The sequence below is a fragment of the Buteo buteo genome, chromosome 23 (assembly GCF_964188355.1).
Source record: "Buteo buteo chromosome 23, bButBut1.hap1.1, whole genome shotgun sequence".
Lineage (NCBI taxonomy): Eukaryota > Metazoa > Chordata > Aves > Accipitriformes > Accipitridae > Buteo > Buteo buteo.
Window position 1 is genome coordinate 4,164,010 of NC_134193.1, and position 18,365 is coordinate 4,182,374.

Sequence of the window (18,365 nt, forward strand, 5' to 3'; positions counted from 1 at the left end):
GGTTTGTCCCGTGGCTGCAGGAGCAGGGCAGGGAGCCGATGCCAGGCTGCGGCACACGGGGACCTCGACTTGTTCCCTGGAGCGAAGGACAGGGAGCCCTCTCGCGTTTTCGCTCCCAGCACAAGGACCACAGCAGGAGCACCCTGGGACTGTCACTGAACTGTTCCATGTCCCCAAGGCCAAAGGAGCCCGGCAGCCTCTGTGCCAGCCCTCCTGCCCCGCACCTGCAGCTGGGAGCAGGATGGGGTGGCAGGCGCAGGGACAGGGGACACGGCAGCCGTCCCCTGGGAATGCCCCGCTGAGCACATGACGGGGCAGCCGTCGGTCAGAAATGAAGACAGACCTTTATTTACAGTAACAAACAAAAGGGACAAAAAAAAATAAAATACCGTGACACTTCCCTCCCAGCCTCCCCAAGCCCTTCGACGGGGCGTTTTCCACCCTCACCCAGCCACGAGCCCTGTCCCCAGAGTGGTGGGATGGGGCCAACAACTGCTGGGGGTCATTTGGCACCAACCAAGCCACCCGGCCCCTCCATCCCCTGGGATGCACGGGGGTCGGTAACAGCTCGGTCCGGCTCCGGGCTCTCCCCAGCTGCCTTGGCCCCCGGCTGCAACCCCACTGCAGGGACCGGTGAAGGAAAAGCTTCTTCCCAGCCAGCCAAACAGGGAGGGGAGCAGGCTGTGTGTATTGCACTTGGCTGCCGATCTCAGCACCGAGGAGGGGTGGGGGCTGGCAGGATGAGTCCCACAGCAGGGCACCCTGCAGCCCGGCTAAAGGCTTCGGCATCTCCCGGTGCCCAGTGGGCTCCCGGCGGGGAGCAAGGCTCTGTACTGCACCCAGCCTTGGAGGTGTCCTTGTCGGGGAAGGATGCTCCGTGCCATCTCCGTGTAAACCAGAGCAAGGCACCCGGAGCACCCTCCTGGGGCAGCCCCGGGCGGTGGCAGCAGGACAGGCTGTCCCCAATGCCGGGACCCTGGGGTGGCACCCGTGGGCTCCGTGGGGTGCGGGGTGGGTGCTCCTGCTCTCGGCTCAGGTGGCAGGAGGCTCCCGCGATCCTCGGCGAACTGGCCCGGTGCGGGGAAGAGGTAGAGCGTGACGGGATGCCGGCCGTCCCCGGAGCCCCTACAGCTTCACCCTTCCCCAGGCAGGATCCGAGCCCGGCTCACCAGCTCCGAGGATGAGGTTTGCAATGGGGGAATATTGCTCTTCTCCTTCACCAGGCTCTGTCTTTTGGCATTTTACACCAGCTCAGGGAGCAGCTGGAGCCTCGGCCGCTGCTGGAGAGCCTGGGGGGGGACACCCACTCCTGGTCCCCCCCCAGCGAGTGCGGCCCCTCAGGAGGAGAAGCAGAGCCCGCAGCACTCCATGCAGATCTCCAGGCAGTCGGCGGACTCGCAGCAGGCGTCAATGATGCCGCAGTCCATGTCGCAGGGCAGGTCGCAGTCTGCGCACTCGCCCGAGTTGCAGCAGCAGCAGCAGATGCAGGAGTCCTCGGAGGTGCAGGAGCCGCAAGTGGCACAGTCCAGCACGATGTTGCAGAGGGTCAGGAACTCGCAGAAGAGGCAGGAGAGGATGCAGTGGACGCAGCAGTCTGCGGAGGAACGGCCAGAGAGTGGGCAGGGGGGACAGACCCGGCTGGGTGAGACAGCACCCGACGGATGGATGCTCAGCCCCCGTAAGGGTGGAAATCCTCCCTCGGGAATTAACAGAAGGGATGGGAAGAGGGGCTGGGAGCCAGGCGCTGCTCCAGGGGCCTCCCGCAACACTCCGGGACATGCCCAGACCCCAAGAGAGATCGGTTTTGGAGGACATGAGATGACCCCACTCAGCACCCGCCCTGCAGAAGGCTGCCAGGAAAAGAGCTTGGGGCACCCAGGTCCTGGGGTCCCGGTGGGCTTGAAGGATGCTACATGAGAGACCCCGAGGGATGCGGGGCCAGAGGAGAAAGGTGGCTGGGAAGGGACCCCTCCGGGGAGAGCCGGTACCTTCTTGCGCCTCAATAGGGATGTGGGAAGAGGCCGACTTGGAGCTGCCCTTGCTCTTCTTGCTGCTCTGGCTGTTGATGGAGTGGTGCGACTGCAGCTTTCGGTGAGGCTTCTGGGTGCTGGGGAGGGGGCGGAAGACCCCGTTCCCTGCCTCCCCGTTGGCACCGCCTGGATCCGGCCCCCGCCCAGCACCGTTCTGCAGCAGGTGGGTGCAGGGACTGGGGGGCTGTGGGGCTGCTCGCACCTGGGGCTGGCCTGGCGGGGGGGGAGAACAGTACGTTACCCACCCCGAGCCCTCCCTGCAGCGCTCTGCCAGGGGACAAACACGTGCCCGGTCCCTTGCCACCGCACGGGAACCTGGTCCCCAGATGGAGATGGGGTGGTCTCATGGCTGGGAAGCAGTGATGTTAACAGATGCCTGGTCTGAGAGGGTGGAGATGGAAAAGGAGATGTACGAGAGATGACTGGAGGGAAGGAGATAGAGGCTCCAGAGAGAGGACGGGATGAAAAAAAGCAAGAAATAAAGACTTGTCATGAAGGATGTGCTGCAACTGCCAAAACTCTGGGGTCTCCCGGGGTCCCAGCGCTGCCAGCACAGGCAGGAGGGATGAAACCACCGAGGCCGACCGGAGTGGGTGCAGGGGCACGGCGAGGCACGCTCGCCTCGTGCCGAGGGGGGGAGAGAAAAGCTTGTGGCTGCTTCCAGCTGAGAGCCACCGTCCCATAAGCCCAAGGCACGGCGCTGCCAGACGGAGCTCCTGGCTGTCCCCGTCACCTTCGGTGAAGCCAGAGATGATGAAGCACCACCGGAGAGCTGGACTGCTCATCTCCCCAGGACTGTGTGAATTGGCCACTTAATTAAAGGTCTCCCCAGCCTCTGGCTGAACTTCTCTGCAGGAGGAGGAAAATAACTATCTGCACCTCCCTCCAGCCCTCGCACGCTGCAGCCGTGAGAGAGGCCGGCGTCCCCGCGTCCCGCCGGGATGCTGCCGGAGCCAGCGGCACGGCTCAGCCCTTCGCTCCTGCCCGGCGCCGCGTCCCCACGCTGCCATCCTTCTGCGGTGGGGGAGAGGACTGGGAACCCAGCACAAGGGAGAGGGGTTCAAGCATCCATCCATCCCCCCCCGCCACAGCAACGCCAATCGAAGCCACAAATAAAGTCCCGCCTGATGGTGCTTTGGCCAAACTTTGATTTTCCTCTCCCGTGGCAGTAAACAAGGGATGATTCAGGCGAGAGGCTCGAGGGCAAAGGCACCTCCAGCTGCTGGGGAACAGGAGCTGCTTTCTGCGTGGGGTGGCCGTGGGGTACGGGGAGACCGACAGGGTGGAGGGGGCACAGACGGTCTCTGTCCTGCACCCGCCCTCACCGGCAAGAAAAAAAAATAGATGGAGGTTAAAAAAACACAAGTGCACGGACCCAGCGCCAGGCTCTGCCAGACTGAGCTGGGCTCAGACCGCGGAGGCAGTTTAACCGGGTGCTTGGGTGAAACGCTGCGTCTTTGACTTGTGCTGGGAAAGGAACTTAAAATAACTGGAGCTGAGCGGGAAGGACAGGCTGGAAGCAGGAGGGGTGGGAGAAGGGCAGAAAGGAGAAATGGAAAACAGGTCTTGGATAAAATGGGATGTGTGGCCCCCTCAGAAAAAAACCTCCTGGGGTGTTGGCTACCCATGCACCCTTCTCCATCGCCCTCGACCTGCCTGTGCCCCAGGGTAGGCACCGAGTCACACCGGGGTGCCCCAGAGCCGTGCTGGGCAGGGGCTGAGCCCGCAGGGACCCCCGCGGTGGCCCGGCCTGGCAGTGTCTGACGGCAGCAAATACTCTGCAGCTTTGAGCGCTGGGTTTCTCCGGGGGTTTGCAGCAGCATGCAACGCACTCGCTTTGGCATTCCCCATTTCGTTGCATTCCTCGGATTAAACCATTTGTAAATCAAAATCACGCTCCGGCTCCAGTGAGTGGCAGCGAAAGGCAGCCAGTAATTCCCCCCGCTAAGTTAGGAAAAATAGCTCCTATTTTTTAGGAGAGCCTTTAACTCACAGGAGCCTAAAGCTCTTCTAAAAGAGACATCTTCAACCCGAGGCTTAGGTGGAGCAGTGTATAACACTCCCTAATAACACGGGTGTCAGGGCAGGAGCCGGGGGGGACCAGCCCACCTGATGGCCCCCACGGCATCTGCCCACCAGCATCAGGGTGGGACACCAAGGCTTTGGGGGAAAGCGCCTGCCTTCAGCTCTTCAGTGACCAAAAACCGCCTGGACGTTCACTTTGGGTTTCACACCCGAGACGATACTCCCCGGCACAGCTGCGGTGCTGGCTCAGCTCAGGTTCCCCCATGGCAGCATCACCGGGGCTTAGCAGAGAGATGCCCAGACCGCAGCGGTCCTCGCCCTCCTGTGACCCCCCCCAGCCATCGGCTCTGCCAAAATTCATCTTCCCGAGCCGCTAACAGGGCTTGGACAAACCGGCACATTGTGGCCGCCCGAGCAGAGTCTGCTGCTCTCGCCTGAAACGCAACACCCAGAGCCCCAAACCCGCAATTCCCGCTTTGGTTGCTCCTAAACTGCCAGAAGACTGACTTATTTAAGAACCGTGGTGGGCTTCAACCAGCAGCGCTGACCCTCGAGGGAGCTGATACCGGCACCGCTGGCGAAGAACATGACCCAACACCCGACAGCCCCTTGCTGCCTGGTCCCTCCTGACCTTGCATGTGCCAGACTGGCACAAAAATGCCACCCTCACCCCCTTCACCTTCCCACGGGGGAGCTTAACTGTGCTCCCCAGGTACTGCCGAAGGGAGGAATTTGCCCCTCCCAAGCGGTGGTGACCCCCCCCCAGTAACAGCAGCGGCGGGACACACTGTGAGGAGTGGGCTGCAAAGCAAGGGATGCCGGAGGCGATGCTCCGTAGGGAGCTGAACCCCATTTCCCCGGGGCAGGAGAGGGGAAAGAGGGGGGGTTCCCTGCACCCAGCACCCAGGCAAGCCTGGATGCAGGCGGCCACGTTCCTCCCAGCCTCGGGGCCCGTGGGGTGGCCGTTCCCCGGGGGGGTGGGCTGGGGAGGGGGCTGCGCAGGGCTGCGCCATGCAGGGTGCAGCAGGCTGCAGCGTGACTCAGAGGTGCAGAATGTCTGTGGGCAGCCGGCCCAGCTCCCAGATGCTTTGCAAGGGCTTGAGCTCTGGTTGAGGAAACGTGCGCTCTCCTCGCTCCACGTACACCGTCAGGAGCGCCCGGATTTTGCCGTCCCTCCCCTTCCCACCCTGCCTGCCCGCTCTTCGAAGTTTGCAACCTCGTTCCCACCCTCCCTCTCCCCGTTGGGAAGCATTCATCCACTTTACACCCCTTGGAAGGGAAAGCTGCGCGCTCGCATCCAACAAAAGGGGAATGGCTGTGTGCGTAAGGGGCAGCCTGGGAGCAAAACCCTCGGATCCAGGCTGGGGGCCAGGGAAAGGATGGACGGCATGGCTCCAGGAGAGCCTGGCCCCCGGTCTCCCACATCTGCCAGCTCTGCTCTCCCGCCTTTGCAATGGGAAATGGAGCAAGGGCACCCCGGCCCCCCCGGTTCTGCTCCTACCCCACCCCGGTATTTCTCACGGCGGGGGGACCGGCCGGTCTGCAGCAGCAGAAATGGGGAGGTGCTGCTTGGCTTCACCACTGCCTCCAGCAAAACCAGATCCTCAGTGCAGACAGCCCGTCCCCTGCTCGTTCGGGCTTTGCACCAGCCTCACCCTTGCCCTGGATATGCCAAGGCAAGAGCTCTCTCAACGGGAGGCATCTCCCTTTGCTCCAGCAAACGGCTGTTGCGCTCCCCTCCCGTGGCTGTGATCACGGAGCCCGTTCTGCCAAGGGCTCTCCTCTCTCCCGCTGCGGCTTTGGACGATGCTCCATACAGCAGCCGGCTCCTTTCCCCAGGGGCCGGTCCCTCTTCCCATCCCAGCAGGACCCCAACACGACCGAGAGCTCCTCCAGCTGCCCACCCTCCTCCTCCTCCTCTGCCTCCGGCCGGTCCCAAGGACGAGGGCAGCGAGAGGCATTGCTGTGCTGCTGGATGCTGCCCTTCACTTTCCCCGGCTCCCGGTGACTCACGCTCAGTTAAAGCCTTTTGCTTTGATGTGGGGAAGAGCAGAGTGAGGAGGAGACGGCTTCCCACCACAGCTACCCGCCTTTTTAATGAGCCCTGTTACTGATTAGCTGGCAGCAGCCTGAAGCACGGGCACCTGGAAGTGTCCGGAGCTGCACGTGCTGCTGCGGAGGGAAACACTCACATGTCACAGCTTCGGGAGCGCCTGCGAGCTCGGCCCGGGAGCCCTTCGTCAGGACTTTTCGGGACTCGTCATCTTCCAGGGGTTTCTCCTTCTTCGGCGGCGCAGGGCCGGCAGCGGGGCGGGCGGGCGGCCGGGGCTCTGCCGATGGTGCCGCTGGCGTCTGCCTCGGCGAAGGGCGCGAGGTCTCGCCCGCTTCTGCAAAAAAAACGGCGCTGGAGCCGAGGACCCCGGGGTGCCCCGCGCTGCGGGCAGAGACCCGGGTCACTCAAACCCACAGCAACCCACAGGACATCCCCAGCCGCTGGAAACGGCACCAGTCGGTGCTTTGGAACTCCGATTTCTGGCATGAGCCAAATCCAGCTGCCCCTGTTGGTTTTGCAGCCCAGAGTACACAGTGCGGGGAAGAGCTGGAGCACCGTGAGGGATTTGGGGCTGCTCGGGGTGGGCATCGGGGCTGCATCGCTCTGCAGCCGCTCACCCCGCTGCAACACCAGCAGTTCAGCAGCACCCTCCTCCCAAAAACCCTCCCGAGGTCCCACATTCCTTCTCTAAAAAGCCAGGGCATCTGGTTACACTCAGTGGTTCAAGCTGGATTTTTCATCCCCCCTTCCCATGAAAGGGCCACTGTCTTCCCTGCAGGAGCCGGCTGCCACCTCCCCTCACGTTCCCGCTTGCTCTGGGACAGGAGCAGCCCCCGCAGGACCCCTTCGATGGGGCAAACAAAACCCCAAACAAGAGACGTGTTATTCCCCGTGGGGATAAACCCCAACGCCACACAGCCCCTTTCAGAAACCCAGCGAGGAGAAGGCAGAACCACCTCCCGCAGAGCCAGCACTGCGGGCTGGGGGCCGGCTGCCCCACCACGGCAGGGTGTCTGGGGGGGCTGTGGGGTGTTCGGGGGGGGCTGCATGGTGCTCAGTGCGATGCTACGCTTCCCCACCCACCGCGAGCCCACTCCTCGCCACCCCATCCCTCTCCCTGTCCTTCTCCCCAGCACTCAGAATAGCAACCGCTTGCACAACAGGGGCTGGACCGCACTTTATATAAAACTAAATTATAGCTTGGGCGAAGGGAGGGAGACCAAAGACCCATAATTTCCCTGCCTATAACAAGAGGTCCTACACGCAGGCAGGCAAGGGCGGGTGGGGGGAAGAGAGACCTCGGACACTTCATTATACTCAATATAACAAGAGGTCCTACAAGCAGGAGCCGGGGAGGAAGGCAGGCAGACCTCACACATATAATTATAGGGACTATAACAAGAGGCCCTACAAGGGAGGCGGACGGCCCCATCCGCACCCCAGGGTCAGCAGGAGACTGAACATGCTGCAGAGGGGCTGCAACCAGCCCGGAGCGATGCTCACGCAGCTCCCAGCTCCGCTGCACCCCCACATGCTCATCCGCCTGCCTCAGTTTCCCCACAGGACCATCCCCTCTGCCCTCCCCAGGGTGCTGATCCAGTACTGGAGCTCCTGCGACAGGGGCTTTGCTGGGAAGGAACACTCATCCCGATGCAGACCCCTGCCCGCAGCTCTTGCACGCAAGGTGATTTTGGGGCTCAACCAAGGGAAGTTCAGCAGCTCCAGCTGAATTTTGCGCAGCACCCTTGGCTCCAAATCCCAAGCGGAGCGGGAGTACACGAGTCCCAGAAAGGAGAAAACTCATTCCCATGTCCCTGGAAAGCCCAGGGCAAAACAGAGAAGAGGAGAGAGCAGGCTGACATCTACCTATAGGTGTTTGCACATAGGCGTGGCATATAGGTGAATAATAACCACATGTTGCTGCATCCACGTCCTGTCATGTCCCAACCTGGACTGGCCTGAGTCAGACTTGCAGCGTTTAGTCAGCTCCTGATCTGAAGCCTGTTAAAGCCAGACATGAAAACCCTGATGGTTGAGGAGCTCTGGATGAAGCCCTGAGTCAGAGCCGCCCGGTGCAGAGCACAGAGGGTGCAGCTCCTGCACGGTCCCTGGGAAGGGATCCAAGCCACCGGGCACCAGCATAGCCAGGCAGCTGCTCCAGTTTCTACTATAAGATGCCTGGAATATGCTCAGGGCTTAAAAATCAACAGCCGAGACTTTGGGGTTGCCCAGAGCAGCCCCAGCACCATCAGATCCCTTGCCCTGCTCTCACCCCCAAGGTCAGCAAGTGATTTACACTGGGAAAAAGAGCTGGAAAATCAGGTGCTGCAGCGGGAGAAGGGCTGGCAGCTGCTCTGTGCAGAGGGAGAGAGCTCCAGCCTCTGCCATGGCCGCCCTGCGCCGCTTCCATCACATCCCTCACCCCCTCCGTGCCCGTTCCCAAGGGGCTGAGGACAAGGACGGTCTGTTTAGACCCTGAGCTCCGTGAGAAAGCGACGATACTGGGCTGTACGGCTGGCGAGCGCGCTGGTCCGCCGACTATTGAGACAAGGCTCGTTTTTGCCATGTCCACTTCACACATATAATTACCCTGCACAACAAGAGGTCTCACACACAACCACAGCGATGCAGGGAGGAAGACGGCAATTAAATTAACTCCCGCTGGAACAAGCTGGCCAGAAGAGAGACAAAAATAGACAGGAAAGAAATTGGGGTAAGCTGGTCCTTCCCTGCCTTCTACAGCCTCGCTTCCCTATTGCTGCACGTCCATGGGGAGCGTACGGACAGCGCGGACCCCCAAGCGCACGGCATCCCCTGGGAGCGAGATGGAGAAGGGCTACGTCTGCCCTCGCGGTCGCAGCCTGACCCCGCGGCAGGGCTGGGGGCAGCCGGACACGTGTGGGCTCAGCGCAAACCCTGCAGGCTCCTGCCCCCCAGCTCCCTGCCTGCACTGCTGGTTCGCTGCGTCTGGGCGCTTCCCAGGCACCTTCCGACCCACCGGGAATGCACAGGAAAATGCACGAGCACTGGGCACGCGTGGGTGCGGCGGCTCTCCAATAAGCTTGGCAAAATGCTCCTCTGAACGCTCGCTTTGGGGCTCAAAGCCCCCCCCAAGAGAGAGGTTCCTGCTCCCCAAACCAGACTAAAGAGGGTGAGCGGGGAAAGAGGCATGGGGAGGAGCAGTTCCATCTCCCCCATCACTGGGGTCTAGCAGGGGGTCCCCCGGCAAGGCGATGCCCCCCCAGGGTCCCCTCTCCCTGCTGCCACCAGGGCAGGGACTGGCTTCTTCCCTCCCCTGCTATTACCCCGCTGCCACCAGAACAAGCCCAGGCTTGACCTAAATCTGACGGGTTTAAAACCAACCACCAGCCCGGGCAAAACGCAGATAAAGCCCGAAGGAGAGCCAGCCCTCGGGATGGGACATCCATCCCTTTCCCCACCTGCACCCCAATAGCAGCTGCACCCCCAGCCCCTTCCTGGCCAGGGCAAACGCTCATCAGGTGGTGGAGAAACAGCCTGGGACAAGAGTCCGGGTCTCTGCTCCCCCATTCTGCACCACCTTTTGTAAAACACAAGGGAGAAATGACGGTAACATGACACAGGGAGAGCAATTCACGTTTTGTTTATGGGAACAGAGATAATAAGGTATTTAAAAATAATAAGCCAGGCTTCAATAAATCACGGTGCTGCCGTAAGGTACAAAAGATTAGGAAAGCCGATACACGCGGAACTACTTTCTTTGCCTCCTGGTTGCCAAGCCTGGGCGATGCACACGGGGAGAATAGTCAGAAAACCTGACCCATTTACAAAGTCCAAATCCACCCGTCATAAAAGCCCCAGGACATCAGTGAGCTCCAAAGTCCACCAAGCATCACAGGAGTTGAGAAAAAAGGAGGGAGGAGAGGAAAGATGCAAAGAAGTGGAAAGGTTTCATTGGCTTTAATCGAGTATCTTGTAATACTCCTGCAAAGTCAAATGTACAAAACGTCCCTCCAGGAGCAGCGGCCGCTTTGCACGCCCAGAATCTGCAGGAGCTTCTGGGGCAACCCCCAGTTGTTCTGATTAGGGGAAAAAAGTATTTGTGCTTTGGGTGCGAGGCACGCTTAATTCCTGATGAGCTTGCAGGACTGAGCTAACCCATCCCCAAAAAGCTGGACAAACAAAAGGAAACAGCAGCGTGTCAGCAGCCGGTGAGAGCGCTCGGTTGTGCCGAGCCGGGACGGGGCAGCACAAACAAGAGCCACACCGCAGGCAGCACGGCCACAGCATCTCACGGCTCACCGGGACCTGTGGGTTTCCTGCTCTGCAGCCAGTTGTGGTGCCCAGACCCCCCAGCAGGGAAGGCACAGAGGATGTGGGAAGATGCAAAGCTGGAGCCAGGCTTTTGGGTCAAACCCACTCGGGTTGTCCCACGGCTCCTGCTCAGCTTTCCTGAGCTGTAGCTTAATGCAACAGATGATCTGCCTGGCTGCTTGGGATCTCTGATTTATCTGCCCCTCTTCTAACCAAGTGCCTTTGGCTGAAGAGGAAGAAATCTGGTGGCAGGAGATGGACGGACCCCTCACCAGCGTGGCATGGACCCATCACCGCTGCCCCACACGTGGCTGCGTGCCAGCGACGGGCAGCGCGGGAGAGAAAAATGCTTCCAACACGCTGCAGCTAAAGATGGGCTCGGGCCGGTGAGCTCAGAAGCAAATCCCACCTCTTTAGCAGGCAGCGTGTTTGCATTAGGTGGTGTCAACCTGTTGCAAAAGGGAGGGACAAGGGTCTCGACACGTCTGGATCCACATCTGAGCTCTTCTGGACTCGAAGAGCATCCAAATCTAACACCGTGGGTCGCGAGTCCTGCTGACGTGGAGATGCTCAGGAGAGTCTCCCGTTCCCCTTCTCTCTCCCTTTAATCCCTCAGGAATGGCTGGTCAGGGACGAGATAGTGTAGGACGGAGACAAAAACAGAGACAGTCTAGCGAGGCATTTGCCATTAACAACATGCTACCTTGCAGCAATATTTAGTTTGGGAGCTTTCTAATCTGTTTTATGCAGATAAAATGAGCGTGTAATCTCTCTTGGTTTTCCCGTACATGCTGCTTGGCCCAATCAGGTGCTTGTCTGACCTATTCAAGGGATATTTTAGAGCTTGATTAAGTGGTTTCAAGTGCAGAAGAGACAGCACTGAAGCAAATCCTTCCAATCCCATGAGCCAGGCTGGAGGAGAGGAAAGCAAATTTCTGGTTTGAAAGTTTGCTCAACTGGGAAAAATCCAAATGGCTTATTTACATTCAGTCTGAAATTAATGCACTAAAGCATTTTCAGATTCTATGATATTCAGGGAAAGGAAAAGCAGGGTGAGAGGGGAAGGAGGAGAAATGCCCAGAGCTCCTGAGCACACCCGGGACAGATCCAGCACAGCTTTGCTTCCCTCCCGGAAAGCGTTTGCCCCAGTGTCTCTCTGCTCACCTGGGCAATGCTTTGGATAAACAGTTCAGTCCTGGGACAATGAGGAATCCGGTCAAAAAAAAATTGGTTTCTATGAAAAGTTACTTCCTAAATGCAAAAAAGCAAAACAAAAGCAAAAAAACCCACAAAACCCCAAATAGCTTGCCAACCTGGGAGTTGTTATTATTTGTTATTTATAGCCATTGGGTGGGTAGGAAGAGAGGAATTTTGGGATGGCCAGACAAGCCAGGACCAGTGTCTATCCAGTCCATCTGTGTTTGGCGTTTGACCTCAGCTGAAAGCTCCTTTGGTGACAAAACCCCGACTCCAGGTTTGGGGCGCAGACCCCGTGCCAAGGTGCCCCTACAAATCCCATCACCCAAAGGTCCTTGTTGACCCAACCAGCTCCTGCAAAGGAGGCACAAACCAACCCTCATGGAAGAATTGCTCCTACCCAAGAGCAAGGACACCAGGGTGGTGAGGATAACCCTCGAGAAGGGGTTTCAGGGAAGATAAATAAAATCACTGCAAGAAGCATGCACCTCTGTCACTGCAGCAATGGTGAGGAACTATTCCTTACACACTAAGACTATATTTAACATATATATACTAAGGCAGCATTCGGGGCTACAGCTGCAGGTGTAAGGGAAGAAGCAATCTCCAAGCCTAAACTGGAGAAAAGGGACAACGCGACTTGCCCCAGGACACAAACCCGATCCAGCAGGACCAGGTTTCTCCCTCCAGCTGCCAGGCCAGCCCATCTCCCGGCGTCAGGCCTGGGCTCCACCTAAACCAAAGAGCAACATCTAACACCCCAAATGCACTGTGGGGCCAAGGAGTGGAGAAAAATGATGGGGAAAAACCCAAAGGGTCAAAGACCCCGCCTGGGGTTGAGTCAGCTTTCATTGACTCTGAGGAGCATCGTGCCGGTTCGGCGCTCCCCGGTGCAGGTTATCCCCCGGTACTGGCCAGAAGGATGTAAAACGCCCATGCCATGGGAGCTGGGCATGGAGGAAGGATGTAGGAAGAGATCCTGCCACATCCCGGGTGTCCTTAAGGACAAGCAATTATCCTTGAAGCCTGGAAAGCGGCTAATGTGATGCCTATCAGATCCAAGGAGATTCTGGGAATTACAGAGTAAGGAGCCACACCGCTGTGCTGGGGAAAATTATGGAGAGTCTAATTAAGGACCATGCCAGTACAGTAATTGTGTAACCTTACGGGGTCAAACCAGCACAGGTTCTGCCAGGGAAAATTTGTGTCTTTCTAACCTGCTAAGAGTCCTTAAAAAAAAGTTAATTGAAGAGCAGATAAATGTAAGCTGGTGGACATCATTATTAACAAGAATAATAATTTGCACTTATGCAGCACCTTTCATCCTGAGATCTACCCAGCATACAGTTCTAAACCAGTGCCCATCATGCATTACCTGATCTCCATGTATTTTACTTTAGCATAGCTGCAGCTCTAAGCTGCTGTGAAATGGAACCTTATCACTGCTCGGCCCGGCGGGGAAACCGAGGCACGCAAAAGGGATTTACCCAAAGCAACATCCTACGGCGATGCAGCCCAAAACTTTGCAGTCCTGGTGCTCAACTTCCCGCTGGCGTGCGCTCTCGCTAGGTTGGGTTTTCTTCTAAGCACAGACCCCAAAGCAGCTTCGGAGGAGCTACAGCGTGGCCGGGGCGAGGTGAAAACAAGCTCTTCTGCAAAGGTCAGGGCAGAGCTTGCGGGGCAGCAGCATGCCTGCTCGCTGAAGGAAGGCGGCGAGGCCGGCCAACGATGAAGCCATCCGGGTGGAGCGAGTAATCGCTGCCGGAGCCAGCCCGTCAACCCGCTCCCTCGTTATGCGAAGGCGCAGCCGCTGCGGGGAACGCGCCGCGCTGGCAGCTCAGTCCTGGCACCGAAAGCAGCCGAACCGGGTGAGCACCCTCCTGCCCCGGGCACGGGGGCCGCCCGCAGCGGGGGAAGGAGCCCCCGCGCACCCATGGGGAGCACCCCGAGAGAGGATGGGACTGGGGTGAAAACGCTTCCCGAAGCTACTGCTCGCTCCCTGATTCGCCCCGTCGCAGAGCCGGGGATGCACCGGTGGAAAGACAGCGGGAAAGCACCGGAGCGAGGGGGGAACCTTCCCCCCAAGTCAAACACGATGTCGAACGAGGCTGCCAAAGCCAGGGTGAAGATCAGAGATGGTCAAAAGTGTGCACGCATGCGGTTGCAGTGGGCAAAGCCTGAAAATTGGAATTTGGGGCAAAAAAAAAAAAAAATCCCAATTACCCCATCCCTGCTGCTGCGCGATAGCTCATTTCCAGCAGTACAACCCAACCGTGGGGGGGGGGGGTGTGGGAAGGGGCCACCCGCACCAGGAGGGACCGATGTGGCTCCATCCCACACCAAACCTCGCAGTTCCAGGCGGCTGCCGGTGCCCATCCCGCAAGAGGCTGTGCAGGGCATGGCCTGAGCAAGGCGGAGCTCTGGGAAAAATCAGAAAAACTACAGAAAACGCCCAGAGGACAGCTTGAGTTTCTGCAACTAATAGACTCGAGCAGGCGCTTTCCAAGGAAATTCAATAAGGAGCTGGAGCGGGACCGGGACGCTGGGGCGGCAAGCGGCACAGCCCCGAAGGGCCTGCTTTGTTTTCCTCAAAACCAGAAACATTTGAAAAAAGTCAGAAATCTGTCTTTTTTGTTGTTTTTTTTGAGTTTTGTTGTTGTTCAAAGACAAGGAAAAAAAAAAAGATGCATTTTCATGAGCAGACAAGAAACTTTGAAAGGAAACCAGAAATGAATCTTTTGGTGCAAAAAGTCTTTACATGGGGTAAAAAATAAAATTAATTCTGATTCTTTTAGGGCTTTTTTGGGGGGGGGCTCCTTTGCACTTACAGGATGTCTGCATGCAAATCTGCAACCAGTTGCATTTAAATCGGTGCTAAGACAACCAAAGACCCTTTTTTTTGACCTTGGAGGGGGGTTGCCTTTGTTTCTGCCCCCCCTCCCAGGGCAGGACAGAGTCCCAGTAATGGGTACATGAGTGATGGTGGCACCAACTCCTGCCCAGCCCCCCCTGCCCACAGCCCCACAGTGCTCAGGGCATCCGTGGGTGCTCAGGACCCCGAGTGGGGTGGCAGCACCCTCGTGCAGGCAGGCGAACCCCGGTATTTCGGGTGAGCGGGGCAGAGCCGCTCGGCGTATTGAAGGCTGCAGTGTTGGGGCTGCAGCTTTTCACCTCCTGTTACACCTCGGGCCAAACTCCTTGGGAACAGGCAGAAAGAATTAAAGGAAAAAAATTGTGTGTGTGTGTGTGTGTGTGTCTCATCCCTGCCTGGCTCCAAGCAAAGAGCCGCTGAGCTGCCGGAGCCTGCGGCCAAGCCGGGATGCAGACACGGAGGGGGGACATGGAGTTGGGGACGCAGCGGTGGTCCCATGCAGCAGATGTCCTGCTGGGAAGGGAAAGAAGGGAGGTGGGAATGAGCAGACTCAAACCCGAGGGAAAGGTTTGTCTTCTGGAGATGGATTTGCCTCCAGCATCTTTGCATGGGTTTGCTTCCCGTAAGGAAAGCCCCTCTCCTGCTGTCCCTGTTCCCCCTCCTCTTCCTCCCTGTGAAGGGAAGGAAGGACAAAAATAATCTCATCGGCCAAAGGGCTTTCTGGTTTTCTCCCATTTTCTGTTAATGCCTCAAAAAAAGAATTATACCCACGTACTCCACACAGGCAGACAACTGGCTCTTCTCTCTGAGGCTCCTCTGCAAACTACCTGTGGCTATTTCGAGCGTTTGGTTTGCAATGTGCCCGTCCCTCCCGGGAGGGAAGAGGCTGCGACGGCACCGGGCCCGTCTCCAGAGATGCCAAGGAACAAACTCCGGGAAACAGGCTTCGTCTCAGGCTGGGAAATCAGACCGAGCATGGCAATGCCAACCCGACCCTGCCCACGACGCACTAACTTGGGCCAAACCACTCTGGCACCTCAGTTGCCCCATTTACTTCACAGGCTCGGTGTTACCAAATTAACTGGTCTAATTTGCAAAGCATCGGAAAAGGGAGCCGAGCAAAAATTCCCAGGCTCCGTGGTGCGTGACAGAGCCCCTGGACGCTGCCCAAGCGATAATGGCTCTGCACCGAAACATCACGAGGCCAAACAAGCACGAAAGACAAACCGGACCCTGTCCATTCATTGCTCACCAAAAAAACCAAAAAGAAGTTATGTGAGCAAAGAATTCAAAGCGCAAGGCGTGCACCCAGAAAGCTGCTCTCTGAGAGAGGACAGGGATATTCTCTCGGCATGAAATTTGGCCCCTGGAGCCTGGGCAGATGGAAATTGAGGGTGTCCTGGAGACCCCCTTGACCCCCCTCCAGCTTTGCATGCTGTGAAAAGGGGGGGTCTAAAGGAGACAAATTTGGCCCCCCTCTGTTCGGGTCACCCACTCCAGGTCCACGTTCCCCTCCAGGAGGAGCTGGGGAAGAGGAGGGTGGGTTAGGGGCTAGTTTGGGATGAAGGTGACACCCCACTACCACGGGCCCACCAAATCGGGCACCCACGGATGCCCCCGGGGTCCCAGACGTTGCACACCTCGGCCGGGTCCCACCGCTCCGGCTCAGGACACCAGTCCAACCTGGAGACTGAACCATGCTCTACCTACACGCTGCTCCTGTGCGGCCAGCGGCTGGCAACGCGGAAAAGCTGCGAGGCCGTTTTTTCCGATGCATTTAACAGATTTCTAAACTACTTTTTAAAAAAAAACCCCACATTTGATCTCACAGCAGCTAGTGCACAGCGTTCCTCCTAACCCAGGCCGGTGGCAAGTTCCCGTGCAAAAGCTTTTTTGCACTAGGTCCGCGCGTTAACAGTTCACCGTTTCCCACCTGGAGAGGAAAGCAAATGGAAGGAAATCCAGAGAAATCAGCTCCGCGCAGCCCCTGCAGCTGCCTCGGCCCCGCGACACGGCTGCAGCACAAAGCAGCGAAAGAGTTTAGCTGGGAAGCGGAGCCTGCAGCATCCAGCTGGAAAAGCAGGGGGAAGAGAACAAGAGGATGTATTCTGCGAAATTTGGGCCCAGCTGTGCTCCGGGCCAAAGCCAACAAGGGGAGAGATCCAGCTGTGCTAAGCTCGGTTTCTGTGTATCCCCGTGCCGGGTGCTCCCGCGGCACAGCTCCTGCCTGCTCAGCCCGCTGCCCGGCAGCCGCTTTTGGAGCACGCGGGGAGCTGGTCCCGGGGTGAATTTGGCCCCTTTTGTGTCTGCCCTGATAGCGCACGCCACGGGGTGGTTCACCTCTTGCCATCAGCTTCCCGCTCCGGCATTTTTGCCTCTCGCATCGGGATTTTTAACGCGGTTTCCGCACGTGAACCGAACCTTGGTGGGGACCCACCACCCCGGGACACCAGCGTGGGTCCTCACGGGCCAGGCGGAGCCCGGACAACCGAGGGGCTCAGTTTTGTCCCAGGGAAAAAGTGAGGATTCCCCAAATTTTTCCATCCCCTTCTCCGTGGCCTGCTCCTACCCTAACTGCATCCCACCCGAGAACCCCAAAAAGTCACTGCGGGGTGGGGAAGGAACCCCCCCCAGCCTGAAGGGATTTGCCTCGGGGTATCGCTGTCCCTCGGGGGGGTTTTTAACCCTTTCAGCTCGCACCCTCCCGGCTGCCCTGCGCGCTTGCCCGAAGTTACCGAAACTGCTGCAAAGTTTTGTGCTGCCAACTCCCCCCCCCCCCCCCCCGGCACACGCACCCTGTCAGGGGCACGAACACACACACGGACACACAGACAGACACACGGACACACACTCGGGCCTTGCTGGACACGCACTCAGCCCCCCCACTCCCCCCCCCGAGCCCTGCACACCCCCAGCCACGCACCCCCCACGCCCTGCAACCCCCCCAGCCACGCACACACTCCACCATACACCCCCCCCCGACCCGTCCTTACACGCCCCCCCCCCCAGCCCCCCCCCACCCCCCCAAGCCGTCCTTACACCCCCCCCCACTACCCCCCCCCATACCCACGCACCGTCTCCAGCAAAGCACCCCCCGGCGGGGCACCGTAGACCCCCCCCCCCACCACCACCACCCCCCCCCCCGGTACCTGTCGGCGGGACCGGCTCGGCTCGGGGGGGCTCCGGGCGGCTCGGTCGGTGCTTGCTGGCCTGGGACATCGGAGAAGGGGCACGGCTGCTGCGGCAAGGGGGGGAAAGAGGGCTCACTGCGGGACCCCGGCCCCGCCGTTCACCTGGGGGCCCCGGGGGTCTCCGAGCCTCGGCTCAGCCCCCTGCCCGCCCTCTCCGCCCCCCCCGACCCCCGGCATCCCCCGGCCCCGCCGCCAGCCGAGCGCCGGCAGCGCCCACCGCCGCCTCCCAGCCCCGCCGCTCCGGCGACCTATAATGAGCCGGTCGGGGACGCGGGGTTGGGGTTGGGTTGGGTTTTTGGTTTTTTTTTTTTTTTTTTTAACCCAATTCCTTCCAAAAAAAAAAAAAAAAAAAAAGGCTGCGAGAACAAACAAACAACCACCCGCGTCCCGCCGCGCTCCGCGGAGCTGGAGGGGGAGGAAAAGTTTCTTTTGGGGGATGGAGCAGAGCCGGGGAGGGGAGAGGCGCAGGGCAGGCAGAGGTTGCTTGGCTCCCAGGGCCGGGCTCGAAATTAGGATTTCTCAGCTTTGCTGCGCTTTTCGGCTCAGCGTTGGGTTTCCCTCCTGAAAACTGGGGCGGGGGGAGCAGTGGGGATTAGTGGGGCTGGGAAACTCCCCCCACCCAGCCGTGCTCGGGACCCTCGGGTGGGTGCTCCAGCTTGTCCGCTCTGCGCCCAGGCGAGGAAGGAAAGAGGGTGCTTTTGTTC

The 18,365-nt window shown here is 59.1% G+C and overlaps 1 protein-coding gene across 1 annotated transcript; it reads right to left on the reverse strand.

Annotated features, from left to right (window-relative positions):
• Positions 1-57: 57 nt before the first annotated feature.
• On the reverse strand, positions 58-17,979 carry MDFI (MyoD family inhibitor). Its single transcript, XM_075054852.1, has 4 exons — positions 17,620-17,979; positions 6,248-6,442; positions 1,989-2,243; positions 58-1,594 (listed from the first exon to the last, which is right to left on the reverse strand). Exons 1-4 carry the CDS (start codon positions 17,687-17,689, stop codon positions 1,338-1,340), a joined length of 777 nt encoding a protein of 258 aa, XP_074910953.1. The 5' UTR covers positions 17,690-17,979; the 3' UTR covers positions 58-1,337.
• Between the last annotated feature and the right edge of the window lie 386 nt (positions 17,980-18,365).

Excerpts from the sequence above, each read along its gene's own strand:
- MDFI (XM_075054852.1), bottom strand. The coding sequence starts at position 17,689 with ATGTCCCAGGCCAGCAAGCACCGACCGAGCCGCCCGGAGCCCCCCCGA. Across the intron at positions 2,244-6,247 it reads CGCTCCCGAAGCTGTGACAT|GCCAGCCCCAGGTGCGAGCA; the intron begins GTGAGTGTTTCC and ends CCCCCCCGCCAG. Across the intron at positions 1,595-1,988 it reads CCCTATTGAGGCGCAAGAAG|ACTGCTGCGTCCACTGCATC; the intron begins GTACCGGCTCTC and ends GTTCCTCCGCAG.